The 20241-nt window shown below is 37.3% G+C and overlaps 1 protein-coding gene across 1 annotated transcript in view; it reads left to right on the top strand.

Annotated features, from left to right (window-relative positions):
- Tmx4 (thioredoxin related transmembrane protein 4) overlaps positions 1-19935 on the top strand; it is a 37568-nt gene extending 17633 nt beyond the window's left edge. The window contains exons 3-8 of the mRNA XM_032904279.1: positions 3073-3118; positions 3826-3954; positions 7782-7827; positions 13755-13856; positions 14677-14740; positions 15762-19935. Of these exons, the coding sequence (XP_032760170.1) occupies positions 3073-3118; positions 3826-3954; positions 7782-7827; positions 13755-13856; positions 14677-14740; positions 15762-16099 (725 nt within the window). The 3' untranslated portion in view covers positions 16100-19935. The remainder of the gene's footprint in view (positions 1-3072; positions 3119-3825; positions 3955-7781; positions 7828-13754; positions 13857-14676; positions 14741-15761) is intronic.
- The last annotated feature ends 306 nt before the right edge of the window (positions 19936-20241 follow it).

The raw sequence follows: 20241 nt of genomic DNA, 5'->3' as shown, positions 1-20241 counted from the left end.
CCAAAGACTATACATGGACTGATCCTGGGCTCCAACCTCATAGGTAGCAATGAATAGCCTAGTAAGAGCACCAGTGGAAGGGGAAGCCCTTGGTCCTGCCAAGACTGAACCCCCAGTGAACGTGATTGTTGGGGGGAGGGTGGTAATGGGGGGGAGGATGGCGAGGGGAAGCCCATGTAGAAGGGGAGGGGTAGGGGTTAGGGGGATGTTGGCCCGGTAACCAGGAAGGGGAATAACAATCGAAATGTAAATAAGAAATACTCAAGTTAATAAAAATTTAAAAAAAAGGAAGATTTGAAAGGATTTCATCCTCAGAAGCAGGATTCAGTGTGGAAAAGATTGAAATAAAATTGAGGAAAAACCTTTAAAAAAAGAATATTCAATAATCTATCCCTTTGTGTCTAATTTCTTATAATATTTATATATGCAGATTTAATAATCTACCCGTACATGTCTAATTTCATATAGTATTTCCATATCCCTTTTCTTTTTAACCCTCTTCCTTACCTAAGGATGGAAGAAAGAAAGATAGAAAAAAGGAAGGGAAAGAGAGAGGAAATCCCTGAATCTAACCTATTTTGTTTACTTCCTATTCAAGACCATAATTATTTGTAATCATCCCCTAAGTTCACCACATATCTATAACTCATAAAATAACCAAAACCGCCACCTCAACTTAAGGGACTGGGATGATGGTCTTTTTATAATTGATTCTGAATTTGGGTGAAGAATCCCTTTTTAGGAGCCCAAGAAAATTAGAAAAATGGTTATTTGTAAGAAAGTAGCTATAGCATTTGTTGTCTAGTTTCTGAATGTTGATAAAGTACAGGCTTAAATGAAGTTCTGACTGGAACAGAACAGTCTGAAAGGTTGGACTGTGTGAATTAGTCCTGAAAATACTCAGGAAGCAAGTTTTTAGAGGAAAAGCTCTGATAAGGTTGAGGTAGGATCAAGCTGGAACCTGAAACAGCAAGTCTCAGCATCTCTGCATTCTCAAGGACGAATCCTGTCAGGGCTGCCCTCCAGGCCTTCCATTCTACAATGTAGAAAACTTTACAAGCAATACATAGTTCTATAAAGACATTGTATGGGATGTGCATGGTGCATGATCAATTAAGGATGATATCCTGCTCTTTATTTGAGCATGTGAAAGACAAGTGTCTTCCTTCAGAAAGTTAGTTTGATCATATAATCAAACTGTAATATAAATGTCCATTCGTGGCCTCTGAAAGGATGATATGTAATAATAAGTCATGAGAATTTTATAGCCAATAAGATTAATTGGCTGTATATAGACATATAAGTTTTTCAAGAGCTGTCCCCATGTAGAGGGATTAGCATACATATTACCTATTTTGTTGGTTTTGGAAATGTCCCTTTTCTTGTTTGTAGCCAAGTACTTCAGGAAAGTCTCCCTCTGTCATGTATGATTTTTATCAATTTGGAAGGAACCCATAGATTTTCTTTCCCTGTGGAGATATAGGCATAACCTCTCCCCTAGTGTAACATATTTCCTGTTTTCCATTCTGAGGTTAGGGCATCGTTAAATAAACAAGCTGGTTTGGTTCAGCATTTTTTCCACAATCCTGTGCCTTTCAACAGCTGTAGTTTTTTGTTCATTAGAATTCAAAAAATTAAAGTTAATAAAACATTATGTAAGTAATGTATCACTGGAGCTTTGTCACCCCTTTTTGTTTGTTAAACATCTCTTTTAAAGTATGATTAGATCTCTCCATGATTTGCTTGTCTTGTAGGAATGTGTGGTTTATATCATAATGTTTTTATCACAATATGTAAAAAATGTTGCTTCTTTTTACTAGAGACACATGCTAGAGCATTGCCAGTCTTAATTTGTATGGGTATTCCCATAATTGTCATAACTTCTAGCAAACTAGCAAATACGTAGTTACAGAATCAGCCTTTTGAGAAGCTAAGATAGTTGCTCATTGAAATTCTTAATATGTGTCTATAGTATGGTACATGTATTTCAGTTTACCAAACTCTGTAAAATGAAACACATCCATTTTCCAAATTTCATTTCTTGGGTTATCCTTAGAGTTACTTTCTATAGGTATGAACAAGTAAGACATTTCCTTACAATCTCTTTGGCTTGTTGCCAGGTGATAGAAAATTCTTTCTTTACCTTTGCTATACACATTCAGTTCTTTTTAAAATGAAATTCTGAAACCTCTAGTACATTTCCTATCAATAACTGATCAGTTTCATTATTACCTTGTGTCAGAGGACCTGGCAAACTTGTATGGGATCTAACGTGTGTTCTATACAATGGATGATTTCTACTTAAGATCACTTGTTGTAGTTGAATAAGCAATGAAGTCAATTCAGAACCTTTCTGAATAAGTTCAGCAGTCTTCAAATAATTGTGATATAATTGTGACTTTTAAACTGATTTATAAGGACTTTCAACCACCTTATATCTTTTGGTTTATACCCTGCCTTTCCTGATGTATTTGCATAGTGTAAAATGTAGGGACTCCAGAAATTGGAGTTCTTTTTATTATATAAAGGAGAATCCAAAAGGACCCGCTTCCCGATGATTAATAGTCTGTTCATTTACTTTGCAGTTGGGGTAATCAATACCTATAATTTGTTAAATCTTCACTATCTTAGGAACTATGTTATATTCTGTACATAATTTAACTGTAGAATAATTAAATAAGTGTTAATATACCCATTTTACAATGAAACAGCTGAAACTTAAAAAGGTTAAAATATCTAAAGCCACAAAAACTAGTAGAGAAAATTAGTATTGAACTCGGATCTATTGTTATATAATATATTCTTTTAGCTTGCATGCAATATCAGTAAAACATAAACCAGAAAATTCTAGGGTAACACATGAAACATAAACATGTCTGTGTCAATGACTAGAAAGTATTAGGAAATAAAAATGACTAATTTTTTTCTTCTTTCAGTCAAAAGATAATAATGTAATTCAGTAATTCCAGTGATGCTTGTTCATGTGGTCATAATAGCAGTATTGAGGATGCTACTTTCTAGCACTGAGCACCTGAGTTACTTGGAGTTTTAACTTCTAACTGTTTTTCCTAGGTTTGAGTGGCCGCTTCTTTGTCACCACTCTCCCAGCATTTTTTCAGTAAGTTTTATTAATTTTATTATCTTATAAAGATTAAAATGCTGGACTGCAGGGAGACATGTTAAGTAGGTAGTAGTGAACCATGCCGGTGAAAGGTGAAGGGAAAATGGCAAAAAGTGTCCCACGGATAGAGCACATGGGGTCATTCCAGATACTAGCCAAACAGGTCCAATGGAGTCAGTTTCAGTCTGCAGTACATTAGGAATGAAGAGAGGAAGGGGAATGTGTAGAGCCATCCTGTGAATCCTATCTCGGCTGAGTAGGTGAGAGAGTGAAGGGTTAGAGGTGGATGTGTGATTTGCTCTTGATCAGAGCTAGAGACATGGATGACATAAGTTTGAAAATGTCTATACAACATTTGTTAATGTGATAACAATGGCTATTTTGTTAGAAAAAGTAAAAATAATTGGTTGCAAGCATGCATGCTAGTTATGAGTTTACTGATTAAATATTGCTGGAAAGTTAACTTATAGTTGCAGACTATATTTTATGTGATGAAATAGAAACTTTAATGATTTAAGTTTTAGAATTTCTCATTTGTATTAGAATAAATAACACATGCCTTCTGGGTTAATGTCTCAGTACACTTTTTTCATTTGAGATAATTTAAAATTCAAGCAGATTTACATGTATGATCAATAATTTTTTATTATTATGCAATTCCTATTTTGATTTATATAATTTCTACTTGATTATATAATTTATAGTGCAAAAGATGGGATATTCCGCCGTTACCGTGGTCCAGGAATCTATGAAGATTTACAGAATTACATATTAGAGAAGAAATGGCAATCGGTTGAGCCTCTCACTGGCTGGAAGTCCCCAGCCTCTCTAACGTAAGTTATTACTAGGTCCCATGTTAATGTCTAGACTTCCCTTTACAGTCCTTCCTATCTAAGATTGTTTATAACTACGATGAGTCTGTGTGGTGTCTTTTGTACTTCAAGTGGTTTTAGTGTCATAGGAATTGAATGGCTAGATTGGAGGGGGTATTACAGAAAACCTCCATCTACTTTTGCAGCAAGCCATGCCAGCTGTTTCCTCTTTACAAATGTAGTATTGAGTACAGGTTGCCATTTTCTGGAAGGAGAAATGTCTCTTGAATCACAGTACTCAGGGATTCTTGTGACTTATTTTGAGCATAAATCTGGTGTTCTTGGCTGTCTGGTATATTTTCCTGGGGATAGCTTTTGATAATATCTAGTAAGGTAGATACGGCCTAACTGTATTAACTCATTCCTTATTTGGCTTCAATCTTGAGTGGTCATATTAAAAAGTAGTTCTAGTTTGCATATACAGGTGTAGGAAATATTCTTAATAGTGTGGAAGCACCGTAGTGTGGTATTCCATCTAACACCTGCCACATGTGTTCATGCTTTGGAGATATGGAGCTTATCCTAAAATTAACTCCCCTCTGGCATTTCATTCTACAAATAACTGAACACTGATTTTTATGTTAGATGTTGTTCTAAGAGACAAGTATTTATGACTTCACTACATAGGCTTGCTTTCTCCACTCCTTTTATAGATAACTTAAAACTAGTAAGACAGATTTCAAAACAAACTAGAGAGATATGATCATTTGGATAGGCTGTTAAAAACAGCAACATATTTTCTATTATTAGTCTGGAAAAACAAGGGTCATGGACCTACTTGAGCAGGTGTTAAGAGAGGTTGATCTGAAGAGAGAACTGGGGTGTGATTGCCAGGACAGGAGGAGCTGTGGCTCAGATAAGAGCAGGGCTGGCATAGTCACAGGATGACTGTAGCCTACACAGAAGCCTCAGTTTGAGAAAGAGCTCTGTGGAGTTCTTGGGAGCAGCATGGTGGCAGAGTTGAGCACTATGAAAAGATGGAGCAGAGCCTTAGTGGAGTAAGAGGTCGGCTGAGGACAGATTGTTCAGGGTCTGTGATCACAGCCAGGAGGGAATTTCTCTTACTTATTTAGTTAGTTATTTTGTATATATAAGTACATATAAAAAGGAATTGACTCTTAGGATGCAAGATTGGAGAGGACAAGAATAGGTGAAGAGCAAGCTGCACATCTGCTCCTTCTCTGCAGGCAGCTAGGTCCAGCCATGCACGCTCTTTGGTGGGTGGGTCAGTCTCTGGGAGCCCCAAAGGGCCCAGGTTAGTTGACCCCACTGGTCTTCTTATGGAGTTCTATTCCTTCTGGGTCCCCCAACTCTTTCACAAGGCTCTCCGAGCTCTGTCTAATGTTTGGCTACAGGTTTTTGCATCTGTTTTGGTCAGCTGCTGGGTAGAACGTCTCAGAGGGAAGTTATGTACGCTCCTGTGCCGCTTGGTCTTCGTGCAGGACCCCAACAACTGGAGTGGGGTCTGTCCTTGATTGTTTGCTTTGGATCCTGTTCCCCTAACTGGGCCAATTTGTCTGGCCTTAGTGAGAGAGCATTTGCCTAGTCCTGCAGTGACTTGATGTACCAGGGGAATATGGAACCTAGGGAGAACCTCCCCCTTTCTCAGAGGAGGAGGGGAGGTGGGAAGGGATGATATGAAGGGAGGAGAGGGGGTGTAAAGTAAATAAATAAATTAGTAGGAAAAAAAGAAAAGGCAAAGTGAAAGCAGCTAGAAGGATTTTTATAGTATCCAGCCAAAAGAAGAGCAGTTTGTAACAGGGTTATCATCAGTGGTGGAGGTGGAGAGAATTAGATTTAAAGTTGGTTTTGAAGGAAGAATTGGCTAACATGACAAGGGGCATTTACAAGAAAAAAATTTCTTGGATACCTATTTAATACTTAGTGGATCTCATTATTTCCCACTGTCAAGATTCTGCTAGATGTTGAAGAAAAAGAAAGAGGCCATAAGTTTGAGAGGAAGAGAATGTTGTTTGGGTTGCAGGTGGAGGGAGGAAAGGGACGGAGGAAGTGATATAATTATATTTTAATTAAAATATTGAAAAAAAGCTTCTGCTGGATAACTTTGGGATATTTAAAATCAAGACTATGGCTTGGTGTGTAAAGGATTCATGAGCCCCCACCTCTAAATTGAGCTATGGATGGTATTGGATTTCTGTTTTGAAAGAGGAAGTCAGTTTTTCTAAGGGTGACTTCTGGTATGTTAACCACCTCCACAGGATGGCCCCATGCCCAGGAGTTTATAACTAACACTAATTGGAGTTGATAGGTTAGGAAAAAGGAGGAGGGGGAGGATATAAAGCAAGGGAGCCTAAGGGAGGTGGGGATGGATCTGGGAAGGATTGGGGTAAACATGATCAAAATTTATTGTGTGAAATTCTCAAAGACAATAAAAATTATTAAAAAGGAAGAAGAAAAAATGTTAGGCTTGGTAGTGGTATAGACTTTGTAAAACTGTTAAGGTTAGTGTGTGTGTAGATAGTTCCCTGTGGAGAATTAATGAACATGATTAGAGAAGACTTTGATAGTGTTTAAAGCCTTAGAATTAAAGGTAAAATTAAAGGTAGAAAGTAAAAGAATAGTGTTCTTGGGATAAATCTGTGACCGTCCTCAAAGTTAACTACTAAGCACTAAGTAATCAAAAGAAAGTAGACGAGTGAGAGGACACAGGAGGTAAAGATACTTGCCACCAAGCCTAATGACCTGAGTTGGATTCCTGGACTTCACATGGTAGAGAGCACCGATTCAAGCAAATCCTCCTATGACCACCACATGTAGCCAAATTGTGAATTTACGTGTGTGTGATTAAAATTAAGACAGGAAATTGAACAATTAGTATCAGTGCAGCAGAAGAAAAAATAAGTGTAAAACATTTTCTAGAAACTAAATAAAAGATACTAAAGAAAGAAATAGTAGTTACTTGTGTCCCATGACACCAGGAGACTAACAAAGATAAACTCTGACAAGGGCATAGAATGCAGCAGGGTGACATTGTTATGGCCTTGGCAAATGGTTAGAATGTAACTAGATTTAAATGGTTTCAAGACATACACCACTGAAGAAATTGTAAGAGAGGACTGCTTTTTAGATAATTTTATTCTGAAGCTTTCAAGAATTGTGAGGGGAAGAGTTCAAAAGATAGAGGTGAGTGTGACATATCTTCATGATAAAGAGACTGATTCTGGAGAAGTAGAATAAGCAGTTATTCAGGAAGAAGGGAAGACTGGAATCATGTCATCAACAAAGCAAACAGGTTAAGATTCCAGTCACAGCTTGATAAACTGGCCTAGGTCAGGCCTTGTAGACTTTGCTGTTGATACAGAGGTGATCTGTTATACATCAGGTTTGAAGATCAAAGTGTCAGCTCATGCTTCTGATTTTACAGTGACATACAGAAGTGCTTGATAGCTCACAGTGCTGTGGAGTGAGGATGTGAGGATGTGTAGGATTAAAAAGAAGAAAAAGCAAATGAGCGTTTATGGTAGTTATATCCTGAAAGATACTATACTAGACAATATTGAGCTTTTACATTTGTCACCAGGATGTGTTATCTTTCTTCATATATAGTTTATTCATAGTTGTTGATTTTTGTATGATGAAAGAATAAGGGGTCAAAGATTTAGAATATATTTAGTCTAGATAATGACCAGGAAATCTAACCTTTTTGAGAATTGAAGTGAATGGAGGAGAGAGAGAGCAAGTAAGACTCAGTGGGGTATGGTCCCTGGCCTGAGCTTTGCTTGGTTTTGTCTTTGTATCTGACCAGGATTCTTCTTTTTCTTTCTTAGGATGTCTGGAATGGCTGGTCTTTTTAGTATCTCTGGCAAGATTTGGGTGAGTACTTTTAAATAATTATATTTGAACATACATATTTTTAAGAGTATAAATATAGCTTATGAACAATTAGAAAAAGAAAATTGTAAGTACGTTTACAGTTCTTAAGCCATAAAACTACTTTCATGTTTGGTTCATCATAGAAATATGTATTTATAGAAAGGAATAATTTGAAGAGGGACTCAAGGAAGCTGTGTCAGACTCATAGTTTATTAGATTGGTGATGAATCCTTATAAAAGCAAAGAGGCTTACGTGATGTGGTTCTATTTTATCTCATTTTCCCCTTGCAAAATCTCTTTTTTAGATCAAAGATTGTCTAGGCAGGGATGAAAGTCATTCTGTGTGTCTAAAAGGAGAAAACTGTAGCCTGAGAAGGGCTTTCTGGTTTTAGAAAACAAAGCTTTCATTGAGCAGCCAATATTATTGTAGTATCTTGTATTTCTTGACCTTTGTTGAACTACAGTGATGGAGTTATATAGTAGTGCCAAACACTAAAAGAATTGTGGCCAACTACTGCATAATACTCCCTATTGTATGTGCTTGTATAATGACATGTAGTCACTTCAGAGTTACAATTATTTAGGCCAGGTGTTTAATTATTTCTTGGATTTTAATATGTACTTTGACCATTCGTTTCCTTCTTTGTAGAGAGGGCTTATTGCTATATATTTATTTTATATTTTGTTTGAATTGCTTACTTTCTGATTATAAACAACATAATAGTTTAAAGATATTACTTATTTTTTGATCTAATAATAGCAGACTTAGATAAAAAAAAATCTGTAGCAGTTCCTGTTCATGTGTGTGTGTGCATGTGTGTTCCCTGTGGTTTAGATGGGGACATCTCTTTTGCCAAGATTTTCTTCCATTTACCACAATGGCCATACATTTTCTTAGCAAGTTATATTGAGATGCTGTACATCCATTCTTGAAGCCTACACAAAGCTGTTAGCTTAGGTCTTGTAGATATTCAAAGATAGACTATAAACCGAGACAAGAAACCTTGGCCTAATGAGACCTTACTGATTGCTTCCATGCAAGAATAATATTGAGAGGACTCTAACATATGTGTGAAAGGGGATTATGAGCGTGGTCCTGAGTTCTTCAAGTGTATATACATCCTGTGATGCAGATGAACTGCAAACCTAAGACTCTATCCTCCTGGAACACTGCAGCTTTGAAGCAGACCATGCAGTGCTGGCTGAAAAAGTCCAGATGTCTAGAGTAAGGGATGACCTTCCTAGGCACAAAAGAATTTCCCTGTTCATGGAGGTCTTGATTTTTCTACTGATAGAAATGATTTTATTTCTTTCATTTAATGATTAATTCATTTAGTCCTTTCATGTAAGTCTATATGTAGCAAAAAATAGCTCTAACTTAGACATCTGGTAAAATATTGCATACCATATATATTATATATAATGTATTCTTATATATAACTATATATTAAATATTTTTATTATAAAGATATAATATATAATTTTATATTTACACATTATATTAAATATATATTTTATAATATTTATCTATATATTAAATAAAGTTTCAGGATAATCAGCTGACACTTTAAAATATTTTCAATAAAATGAAGTAGGATACTTTTATGTAATGAAAACATATAGCATTGATTAAGTATTAGTATGTTGACTTAAGGAAACATAAAGAAACAGGAACATAAAAATCTAAAGCTAAACTGAATCTGTTATAATCAACTATATATATATACATATATATATATATATATGTGATCTTCATGATACCACAACTCCAATCTTTATAAGAGTTTCTAAAGCTATTTGAACTCAAAGTAAACAGATGGAATTTTATGTCTGTAGTTATTAAAACAACTTCATTAATTTTAGTGCTTAGTAATAATTATTTAGTTATTAGTTTTTAGTAATAATTACCTAAGAAAACCACAGTATCTCAGATTTTTTTAGAAGTTCAAATAGATCCTTTAAAGAATAAATTGATAAAAGAAACTTGAAGTAAACCTTATTAAAATAAGAGAATGCTATCAAATATTAAGCTGAGTTGGACCTAGAATGTAATGATTCAGACGCAAATAACGTTTTTTGTTTTTTGTAATTTAAAATTCACTTAAGACATTTCTTGAGTGTTTTAATCACACGTTTTGGACACTGCCCAGCTACACATTACTCATCCACAGCCTCTTCATTATAGGTTCACAAGTAAGGTAAGACAGCAGGTATTCATAAAGCAAGTTGCAAAATTTATCCATGAGTCAGGCCTGAGACAGAGTAGCCTTCGGTGTCCTCGGTCTTTTTGGCCATACTTTAAGCCCAGTCATGATAATGACTCATCAAGAAAAGCATGAGCTGTTCCGTAGACATCTTTTACCTAAAGCCAGAGCTGAATAATAACTCCTAAAATATTAAAATTAGAAACTACTTTTTAAAACACCTTCATGGAAGAAGAATTTACTTCAGTTCACAGTTCCACTGAAGAGTAGACATGGTGGCTAGGGCTCCAGCCATGGTGTAGAGACTTTCCAGCTAGTGACATTGAAGAGGTGAAGACAGAAATTAATTTAATAAGGTGGGAGATAGTAGGTAAGGGTAGAAGAGGGACTATAGGGAAGGAAAGCTAACACCAAAGGCCTTTGGAAAAAGGCATTATGAAAACCTAGTATAGAAGGCTCCTAAAATATATGCACATACATATGAAAAAAGAGTTTAAAGGGAGAGTTGCCCTGTAAGAGGGATACAGTAGAAGAGCCATATACAAACAAAGAAACCCCAGTTACCTCCCTTTGAGCTGTTGGCCTGTGGGATCCCATAGACCTACTGCATACAGGCTATTGCCATTTCTCTTGGTTATTCTTCAGAACTTGGTGATAATACCCTGCTTCTGAAGATACCACAGACTTGAGTCACAAAACATGGAGAATTCAAATGGGTGCTAACCTAGAAGCTACATTCTGTGTACTCACTTTCACAGTGCTGAAAGGCGCTATGCATGCTACTGGAGGAGAAAGTTCATTATCAGCCTTACCCAGCTGTATACTTTGTGAGCTACAACAGTGACTGTCTTGGTAGTAGCACCAGTGTTATAGGAATAACCATCCACTTCCTAATTGGCTCTAAGGCCTTCTCGTTGAGATGGAACCCATACCTGGCAGTGTTATGGGGGCCAGGAACCTTTGGATAGGTAGCTCATTGGCCCTAGGGTTTCCCTATTACTGTGGTTCTGCTAAATTGTTATAAACGATATTAGTACATTTCTCAACCCTTATCAGAAGCTTTTTGCAGTGAGACCTACAACTGGTCAGTGTGCAGAGTAGAAGGCTACAGAGTACTCTCAGCCCTAAATGTGGCATATCTAACGTGCCTCTCCTCACAGATCATTGAGGACAAGGAGGCTGATATAAGAGGTAAGAGCTAGAGGTGGTATAACGACTACAAGGAAACAATGTCTTCCAGACACAACAGAGCAGCTGCACATATGAGCAGACAGTAGCTATGACTACAAGCATAGGACAAGCTCAAGCCAGACAAAGTGCAGTAGGAGATGCCAGGTCCCACACTCCAAAGTATTTGGGTAACAAATTTTAGTTTTCATTTGATATTTATTTTGTTTTATTTTATTTTAAAGAAAGAATGGTAAAACAAAATAGGTTGGTGGGTAAGTCAGTGAGGGTGATCCTAAAGGGTGCTGAGAGAGAGAGGTATTAAATATGCTCAAAATATGTGAAATTCTCGAAGAATTAATAAAATATTGGAGAAGAGATGGGGTAACGAGGGCAAGAGGAGAGAGGGAGGAAAGTATAAATGTAACTTTATTCACTGAAAATAACTGTCATCTCAGAGGCTTTCTGCTGAATATCCTCACCCTTTCTAGTTCTTTCTGAACTTTAGCTGGCTCTTTCAACTCAGCCATTTTGGCTTAAACTTCTCTCCAAGCTGACTGATTCAATCTGGCTTCTCTCAGCTTCTCATGGAATTGCTCTGCGTGGCTTGAAACTAACTCTGGCAAGTCCTTCTAATCTTCTGGCTCCTTCTTATTCTCTGGCTTCAACTGCCTCTGCTGCACGAACTGAGTAGAGCTGGACAGACTCCACTGCACTGCCTCTCGTCCTGCCAGTACTGAACGAAACTGGCAGAAAAGAACTGACTGAACTGCTTTCACTGCACTCTTAAATAGCCTCTCTTGCCTGTACTGTTCTCATGATATGTTGGCCATATCCACTTCTGTCAAATCTTTCTCTGACTTGTCCGTCAAGTTAGACATCATTGTTGGGATTAATGGTACTAAGGGCATGTCTGTATTCCAGCTAGAATAGCTGTGTTTCTGGATTAAAATTCCTCTACAGGAATAGGTCAGAATTGAAAACAGGCTTTAACTTTAATGACCTACTTTTACCAACTAGGCCTCTTCCTTTAAAGTTGTACAGCGGCTGAAAATACCACCATCAGGTGGGTACCAAGTATCTAAACATGAGTCTGTAGGATACATTTTCATATCAAGCAATACCCTACCCCTGGCACCCATACGGCAAAAGGCATACAGGCCTTACATTAAAAGTCCTCATAGCTACTGTTCAGTGCTGTTCAAAAATTACAAAGTCTCTTCTAAGACTCAGGGAAGTTTCTTAATCTGAGCTCTAATACAGTAAAAAACCAAGTTAGGTATTTTTAGCACACGGTAGGAAATTCCATAAGTGGCGAAATGGTGGCATAGCAAGAATGATTTGATCAAAGAGAGGCAGATTCAGCAGACACACAACCACCATCCCTTGCTACTCTAGTTTCTATATTCAGCACTCATGCTGACATCATCTGGGCTCCAAAGGCCTCCAATACTGTAAACCTGGAGTACACATAGTCTCTCTTATGGTGTGTCCACAACTTTCTTGACTAGTGCCCCACATTTTTTTTTTTACATCTTCAAAAATCCAGGATCTCCCTGGCCAGGTGTTCACCTTCATGTCTTTATACAATAAACTGTTAGGGCTTCCTTTGCAGAGAATTCATATTATCTGGCCTGAACAGCTTTTTGAGACCTTATTCTCCTTGATCCTTTCGTGGTGGTGCATAGGGCATGGCCATAAAACTAGCATTATGTGGGCTTGGCTGCCAGGCTATGTCAGCTCCAGATGGTCCTCAATGGTGAGTCTTTGGATTGTCAGATTGTTCTTGTAATTTAACAAAGTTTTGTTTGGTTTACACGTTTCTCCTTAAGAACAGGCCAGAAAAAAATTAATTTCTTACCATAAACTAAAAAAAAAAAATAGGAATGACTTAGACTTTGAGAAATATGAGATTAATATAGAAACTTGTATTCATTTTCAGCAGTTGTGTGAGTTCTTGGAAGATTATTGTTTTTATGGACTGCTGATGTCTAACTTAGAGCCTTTTAATTCTGTGCCTACTAATTGATAGGATTGTAGTTTATGGTCTAAAACATTATGACAACAAGAGGAAGTATAGACCTGGGAAGTCTACCTCTAAGTGCATATCTGTAATTCACATATTGTTTAACATTAGAAAAAATAAGTGTGGAAATGCTAAATGGTTCATACTCTAAGGCATCACTTTGCTTTATATAACAACTGATAAGGAATGAAAGGGTTTATTTTTTTTAATAAATTTCACGTTTGTATTAAATACTGAGAAAAAGGTAATGATTTCATGAAGGGTATTAGAAAAATTTTGCTATGGAAGGAAGAGCTGGCAAAGTAATTTGTCCAGACCTGTATCAAGATCCTGAACTTTAAAGAATAATTCTTAATAGATCCGATTTTAATAATTACTGTTTCTCAGAGCTACGAAATTTGACTTGTTCATTAGTAATCACTTGAGTATAAACTTCGGGCACATATGTGGAAAGGCAGTTTGTAGAATGGAGCTGCAGTTAGAGAATCCTGCATTTCACGTAAACATTTCATTTCTCTTTTGATTTGCAGCATCTTCACAACTATTTCACAGTGACTCTTGGAATTCCTGCATGGTGTTCTTATGTTTTTTTCGTCATTGCCACTTTGGTGTTTGGCCTGTTCATGGGTTTGGTAAGACATTGCCAGTCTTTTTTCTTGCCCTTTCAGCAGAGGATTTCATGTAAAATTAAAAGGTGGCCGTAAAAGGAAAAGCACATAAATAGCTTTGTCTGTCCTTTAAGCAGTTAATTTGCTCTTTGGTTTCAATGACAATGTGTAACCCAATGGGAAATTCATTAATTGCCACCCTCTAGTCTTAATTTCTTAAATGTTCTGAAGATTAATGCTGCTAGGAATATACACAGTGATCAAAGAAGAAATAAATATTGTAGTTGAATTGGTAATCATTTTTCCAAGCAACCAAGTTGGCTATGGCTTCACATAAAGCTCCTTGCTTTGACCACTGCAGTAAAGAAAAAAAATATACCTAACAAATGAGATGACAGACCATCTTCTTGTTTCTGTACTCCAGTTGAATAGCTAAAACTGTCTAGATTCTTTTAAAATAGTTTTTATTAATTTATTCTATCATATATTACACCCTGACCACAGCTTCCCCTTCTACCTCTTATTCTAGTCCTTCCTCCCAACCTTCCCATCTACTACTATGCATCAAGGTCAGAGGTGAAGCCAGCCAATCTCTGCTTAAAATAAGAGTTTAGCTCTCAATATTACTGATTTTTCTTCTATATGGCCAGTTATTTTTTTTTTAAGTACTCAAGAATTCCGTACCCTGGAGTGGCTTTCCAGTCAAGTATATCTTTCTGAAAGCTTTGTCTGGTTGCTAAGTGTCTGGTTAAGGGATATCTGGTTAAGGGACACACATCTGATGTTCCAGAGGCTTGATAGTTTGTCTTCTCTACTTAGCCTGATGTTACTTTGTTTCCTCCAGATCCTGGTGGTGATCTCAGAATGCTTCTATGTGCCTCTTCCAAGAGCTTCCTCTGAACGCTCTGGTAAGTTTGAAAAGTTCTCATGGGTGTTTAGAGTTTCATAGAATACTATATAGTCTGTGGCTCAGCATTTTGGCTATAGCTTACCACTTCCCACTGACCTTCAAGATACATGTATTGAGTTCTCCAAAGATGTGTTCTCCATATAACTTTGAATAATATTTACTTTCCTCTTTTAAAAATTAAAAAATATTTTATGTTGAAGATTACATTTTCTCCTTGAGCTTATCACCTGTATTTTTCAGTGAATAACTTTTACTCTTGAATTGGAAGGAAAGATTCTTAGATGAAATGACATTGTTGAGTCTCTCTGACAGTTGTCACTATCTCTAGTCCTTTAAGAGCAGTTTGCCCAAATCTGCAATTATTCACTGTACTTCTAGGCCTAACTGGCTCTAATGGTCTTTATTTGTAGTGTTGAGTTTCTCAGGAGTTTAAATAAGGTTATGTCTTTAGTCCTTGAAGTTTGTAAGACTTCATAGATAGCTAGGAAACGTGTGTACCCTTCAGCATTATGGAGTGCAAAAGGTAGCCAGTGTAAACTGCTGCAGGAGTTCTCTGGTTTTAAGCCCAGCCCTATATTTCCTAAGTTCATTCAGTCATGAGTATTCCCAACTCATACTTTATCAATTTAACTTTGTTGTAAGAGGAGACCTTTTCTTCCTGACTTTGGTCTCAAACTCCTGGGGAGTAGGACTTTGATTGGCTTAACTTGTCTGAAATAGTTGCTATGACCAGTGAGTCATTGAAGTATTTTATACAGTATGTACTGTATACTGTATACCATAAAATAAAATGTACTCTAGTCCTGTCTGCTTCACTGTACAGTCAGTGGTGCTTCTGTAGGGGGATATGAAATTTTTAGATGAGGCTAAGCTGCAACCAGAAAGCCTGTTCATGTGATACCAGCATTTTAAGAACAGAAAACTCCCATTTGTTCCTCTCATGGTCAAACAGTGAGTTAATTACTAAGTTGCCATTGTTTATCCAGAGGGTTTTTTTCCCCTCTCTCTTCTCTCCACAGAGCAGGAGCAGAGGTCTGAGGAGGCTCAAGGAGCTGAGCAGCTACAGGATGCAGAGGAAGAGAAGGATGACTCAAATGAAGAAGAAAACAAAGACAGTCTTGTGGATGATGAGGAAGAGAAAGAGGACCTTGGAGATGATGATGAAGTAGAAGAAGATGAGGAAGAAGACAACTTGGCAGGCATCATGGATGAGGAGAAAAGTGACAGCAATGAGCAAGGAGTTGTGAAGGAGGGCAGTGTGTCCCCGAAGGATGAAGAAGCTCGTTCAGCTGACACACAGGAGGTGGTGGAAGACTCCTTGAGGCAGCGCAAGAGTCAGCATGCCAAGGGACCATAGGTTACATTATGCTACTTCTAAAAATACAGGCCAAAAAAATAAGTTTGTTTCTCTCTGGTCTGCAGTTTAAGCCAAATCCTTAGTTGTTTGTTTTGTTTTGTTTTTCTGAATGAGCAATGTTCACTTTTAAAAGATGATCTCTGGCCTTGTGGTTACATGGTAGTAAGCTCAGTGTCGTAAGAGAGTCAGGTGCAGCACTTAGCCACCATTGTGTCAGGATCTTTGTGGGGACTTGTGCAGAACAAGTCGATGTGCTTGGGAACTAAAGAGTAAATCAGAAGACTTCTCTGCAGTTCTCATTAGCACCTTTAGAAATGAGGCTGCTGCTTAATAAAGTGAGAGCAAAGCCACAGCACTCTAGAGCATCCTTGAAGTACAGGAAGTCTTTGCCTTCATCGTTAAGCATGTCTTTTAGTCATGTCAGAAACATCAGGTACCACAGCTCCCCAACATTATCTTGGGGCTAGAAATTGTGGAGACCTGGATATAGATACAACTTCAAAATGAAGTCATGTAAGCTCTTGTGGTCTGTGTTGTCTTTTGTTTCTTCCCTTTAGTCTCTATGACTTTTCCTCTTTGCACTTGCAGACTCCATTTCACAGCTGCTCTGTAGTGAGAAGAGCAGGCAGCAGTGATCTGCATGGGTTACCCTTAATTGAAGTAAAGCTTGAGGTAATCAGTAACCACAGCTGATGATGCCAAGACAAGTGTCTCAAAGATATGCTGTACTCTGAAAAAGCAAAAGAGAGTAGTGGATTCATAGGACAGGTATAAACAACATCTTGCTTGGGTCCCTATAGTTACAGGATGACTTCTTCAAGTTTCTTCAGCCACATTCTTTGTTTTTCTGAACTGAAAGTGCTCTATATCTCGTCACTACAAGGTAGTTTTCTAAAGCTGGCTTCATGTCTGTGATAGTTTCCATCTCCAGGAATCTCTCTGGAATCACTTTAATAACCACTGAAAAGGCATGTCGGCTTTGCTTTTCTTGATGTGCTTTTGGTGAAAAAAATTGATGAAAGTCAATATCAAGAGGTGAAAGATTTGATTTGTTTCTGTCTCTCTTGATCCTCTAGAGAATTGTATGATTATAAATCTCTCCCTGCTCAATCCAATATCAGTGTCAAGGAACCCAGCTTTCTTAAAAAAATATTTCCATCTCCTCTCTTACCCTCTCATGTCTGCAAATAAATGCATAAAGTAGATTTTAGCTGTATGAAAGATGACTAAAGTGAATCTTATTACCCTTGGGTTGAGTCAGAGTAATGAGTTTAGGTTTGTGAAATTCAAAATGTTTCGACATTTTAAAAAGGGATATGTAGTGTGATTCTCTGTCTGCTTAGATAACCCTTTGCTGCCAACAGGAGAGTCATTGGTAGTGGAGGTTCAGAATTTGCCCTCCTATACTGCACAAGGCTGCTACAAACTTTGCACAAAGGAAGATTTTATTGTGACAATCCATTCTTTATCAATGTTTTTATTTCATCTTTGTAACTTAGTTAACTATCAGTTCAAGGCTAAGGCTATCACAGAACTGGAGACCTACTTCCCTTCCATGTTTCTGCCCTTCTGATACATCCTTACTCAAAAGTGCCATGGTTCTGTGGTACTTCCTGCTATATCTTCCTACTAGAGCTAAGCTGCACCTTCTCTTCTGCCAGTGCATTTTGTTCCCTTGTAATCAGATGCATGGAGTGTGTAAGTAATAGTAAATCTATGTTCAGGGTATGGGAAAGGGAAGGCTTGTGTCTTTGTTCTGTGACGTACCCTCCTCCAAATTGACATACTGGGTTCTAGTGCGATAATTGAGCAGAGGAAAACTTGAAGACTTACAGTCAGCCTTAGCTTTGATAAATGTTTTAAAACCACATTCCAGTTGGACCACAAATACTATCTAATAATATAATGAGATAATATATTTTCTTTCTTAATAATACTTAAAAGATATTGGAGGCTGGGAGAAAGGGCCACGAAGAAGAGGCCTAAAATTATATTTATTTGTAGGAACAATTTTTTCCTAGCTTTTCTCTTTTTAATATCCTGGTAAAAATTGGGTTTCTAGTAAATAGTCCAGGAAGTATTTATTAACTTAATTTCTTTTGATTTAAAGCCTTTAGGTTAATTTTAAATACTTTGTTAATATAAAATTAAAGGGAAAAATCAACTTACGATTAGATCAACATTTAATATTACTTTATTTTTGTGTATATAATAAATTTAATCCAGAAGTTAAGTGCATGAAAACATGATTTTATAAAACAAAACTAACCATGCTTCCCCTCCATTGCCATACCTACTATTTAATTGTAGATTGCTATTTTCTGTATGTTAAAATTGGGTGAATGAGATAGCAATTGTGGAATGAGGATGTATAATGCTTTTTGGACAGGTAGTTAGAGAAAGGTGCCTTGTTCTTCATTGGAATATCTGAAAATTCCACCTCTTTTTAATTTTTTCTTAGCACTTCACCCCTTAACCATGCTGAACCACAGCAGCTTGCTTAGAATCTCATGGAAGCAATGCACAGGCAAATTCACGTTTTTGTTGTTTTTATTGTTTTGATTTTGAAAGCTAATCGTGGAACATGGGAGAGATGGCTCATTCAGTGCACAGGCCATTTCGCTGCGTGGTGTGGCAGTCACTGCAGTCTCATCCTAGACATAGGCTCTGTACCTGTTACTATAGTAACTAGTGCAGTGGAAGGCAAACACGCTTGACAAGATCGTCTCTGGGTAGCTGAAAAGCTACACTCTCACGTTTTAGGGCCACCCCATGACTGATAATTAAGATACTGCCGTGTAGTTTGAGTATGTGTAAACTTGAATAAGAGCACCTTGTAACATCTTTTGACGAAGAGATTAAAATGCTAGTTAACAGAATATCTACCATGTTGCTTTCTGCACGATGGGAAACAATGGAGTTCAAAGGGAAGTTTTAAAGGAATGAAAATGGTGAAAGATATTTCAGCATTAAAATCCTAAGCATGAAGTGAAAGGAGAGATTGGTACTTCTGCTGGTGTATACAGGTTTTCTGTGTTCTTCTCTTAGTGTTCCGCTGTTATTCCTGCCAGTATTGTACATGTGTGATTGACTTGCCTGTCAAATCTATCAAGTATTTGGAAAGTATTTGTGTAAATCTTTGTGCCAACAAGAATTCTCCCAGTGTTGTGTATCTTTACCTCATACCATTCATTGATATGGTTCTTGTGAGATTGTAGCTCGTCTGACAGAAGCCAAGGTGGAATCCGATGAAACCTGCCGGGCAGGAGGTTCAACTGAGAAACCTAAGACAGCTTCAGCCTAGCATGTGGACCTCAGCGGCATAGTCTCTAAAGTTTTGTGTAAACTGTGATGTTCACCTGTGGCTTTGACCCATTTCTGATGTGGTTTAATTTTATTTCTTTCTAGACAGCTTTGTAGAAATGGAATTTTTATACTAAAGACACTGTTCACTTGTAAGTCAATACATTATAAAATGGTGTATTTATTTTTTGTAATAGTGTGGTTTGTTTAGCCCAGTGTATTTATTTTCCTTTACCTGTGTATTCTGTGCTCTCAAATAGATGTGTAGCAATTGAAATGAGAACTCAGTGCATCATTTCAAGTACTACATTGCCTGCATTACAAATTCTCTGACCACAGGATTGTACAGAACCCTGAGCCTGTGTACTGCCATTTGATTGTCAGGTTCCATTTGTGTCAAAACCTAAAGGTAGTGATGACCAAGTGAAACAGAGTGGTGTATTGCTTTTTCATATGAATATTTTCACATAAAAGCATTTGTGAAAGCAGTTGAAAATATTACTTTGTTTAAAAAAATTTTTCTTCTGTGTTTATTCTCTGAGTGTTCATTCTCTACCTTTCATACCTAAACTTGGTGAAATTCATGCCGTGTGCCCAAGGTTAATGCTGAAGATGTAAGGCCTTCTGAACACACCACAGCTCATTAGCTCACTGTACTCTCTGTACGAGCTCGTTCCACTTGCCATGGCCAGGTTGGTGCATTTACTAAATAACTCTGCTACTCCTCCAAGATTGCTGGACTTCCGCATTCTTCTAGGACTTATCAAAGACCATCTCAACTTACCTGTTCCCACCACTGTAGCAATAAAAAAAGGAAAGGGCAGGGGCTCCTTTGAACA

The sequence above is a fragment of the Rattus rattus genome, chromosome 5 (genome assembly GCF_011064425.1).
Source record: "Rattus rattus isolate New Zealand chromosome 5, Rrattus_CSIRO_v1, whole genome shotgun sequence".
Lineage (NCBI taxonomy): Eukaryota > Metazoa > Chordata > Mammalia > Rodentia > Muridae > Rattus > Rattus rattus.
The sequence above is the reverse complement of the archived record's forward strand: the minus strand, read 5'-3'. Positions and strand labels throughout refer to the sequence as shown.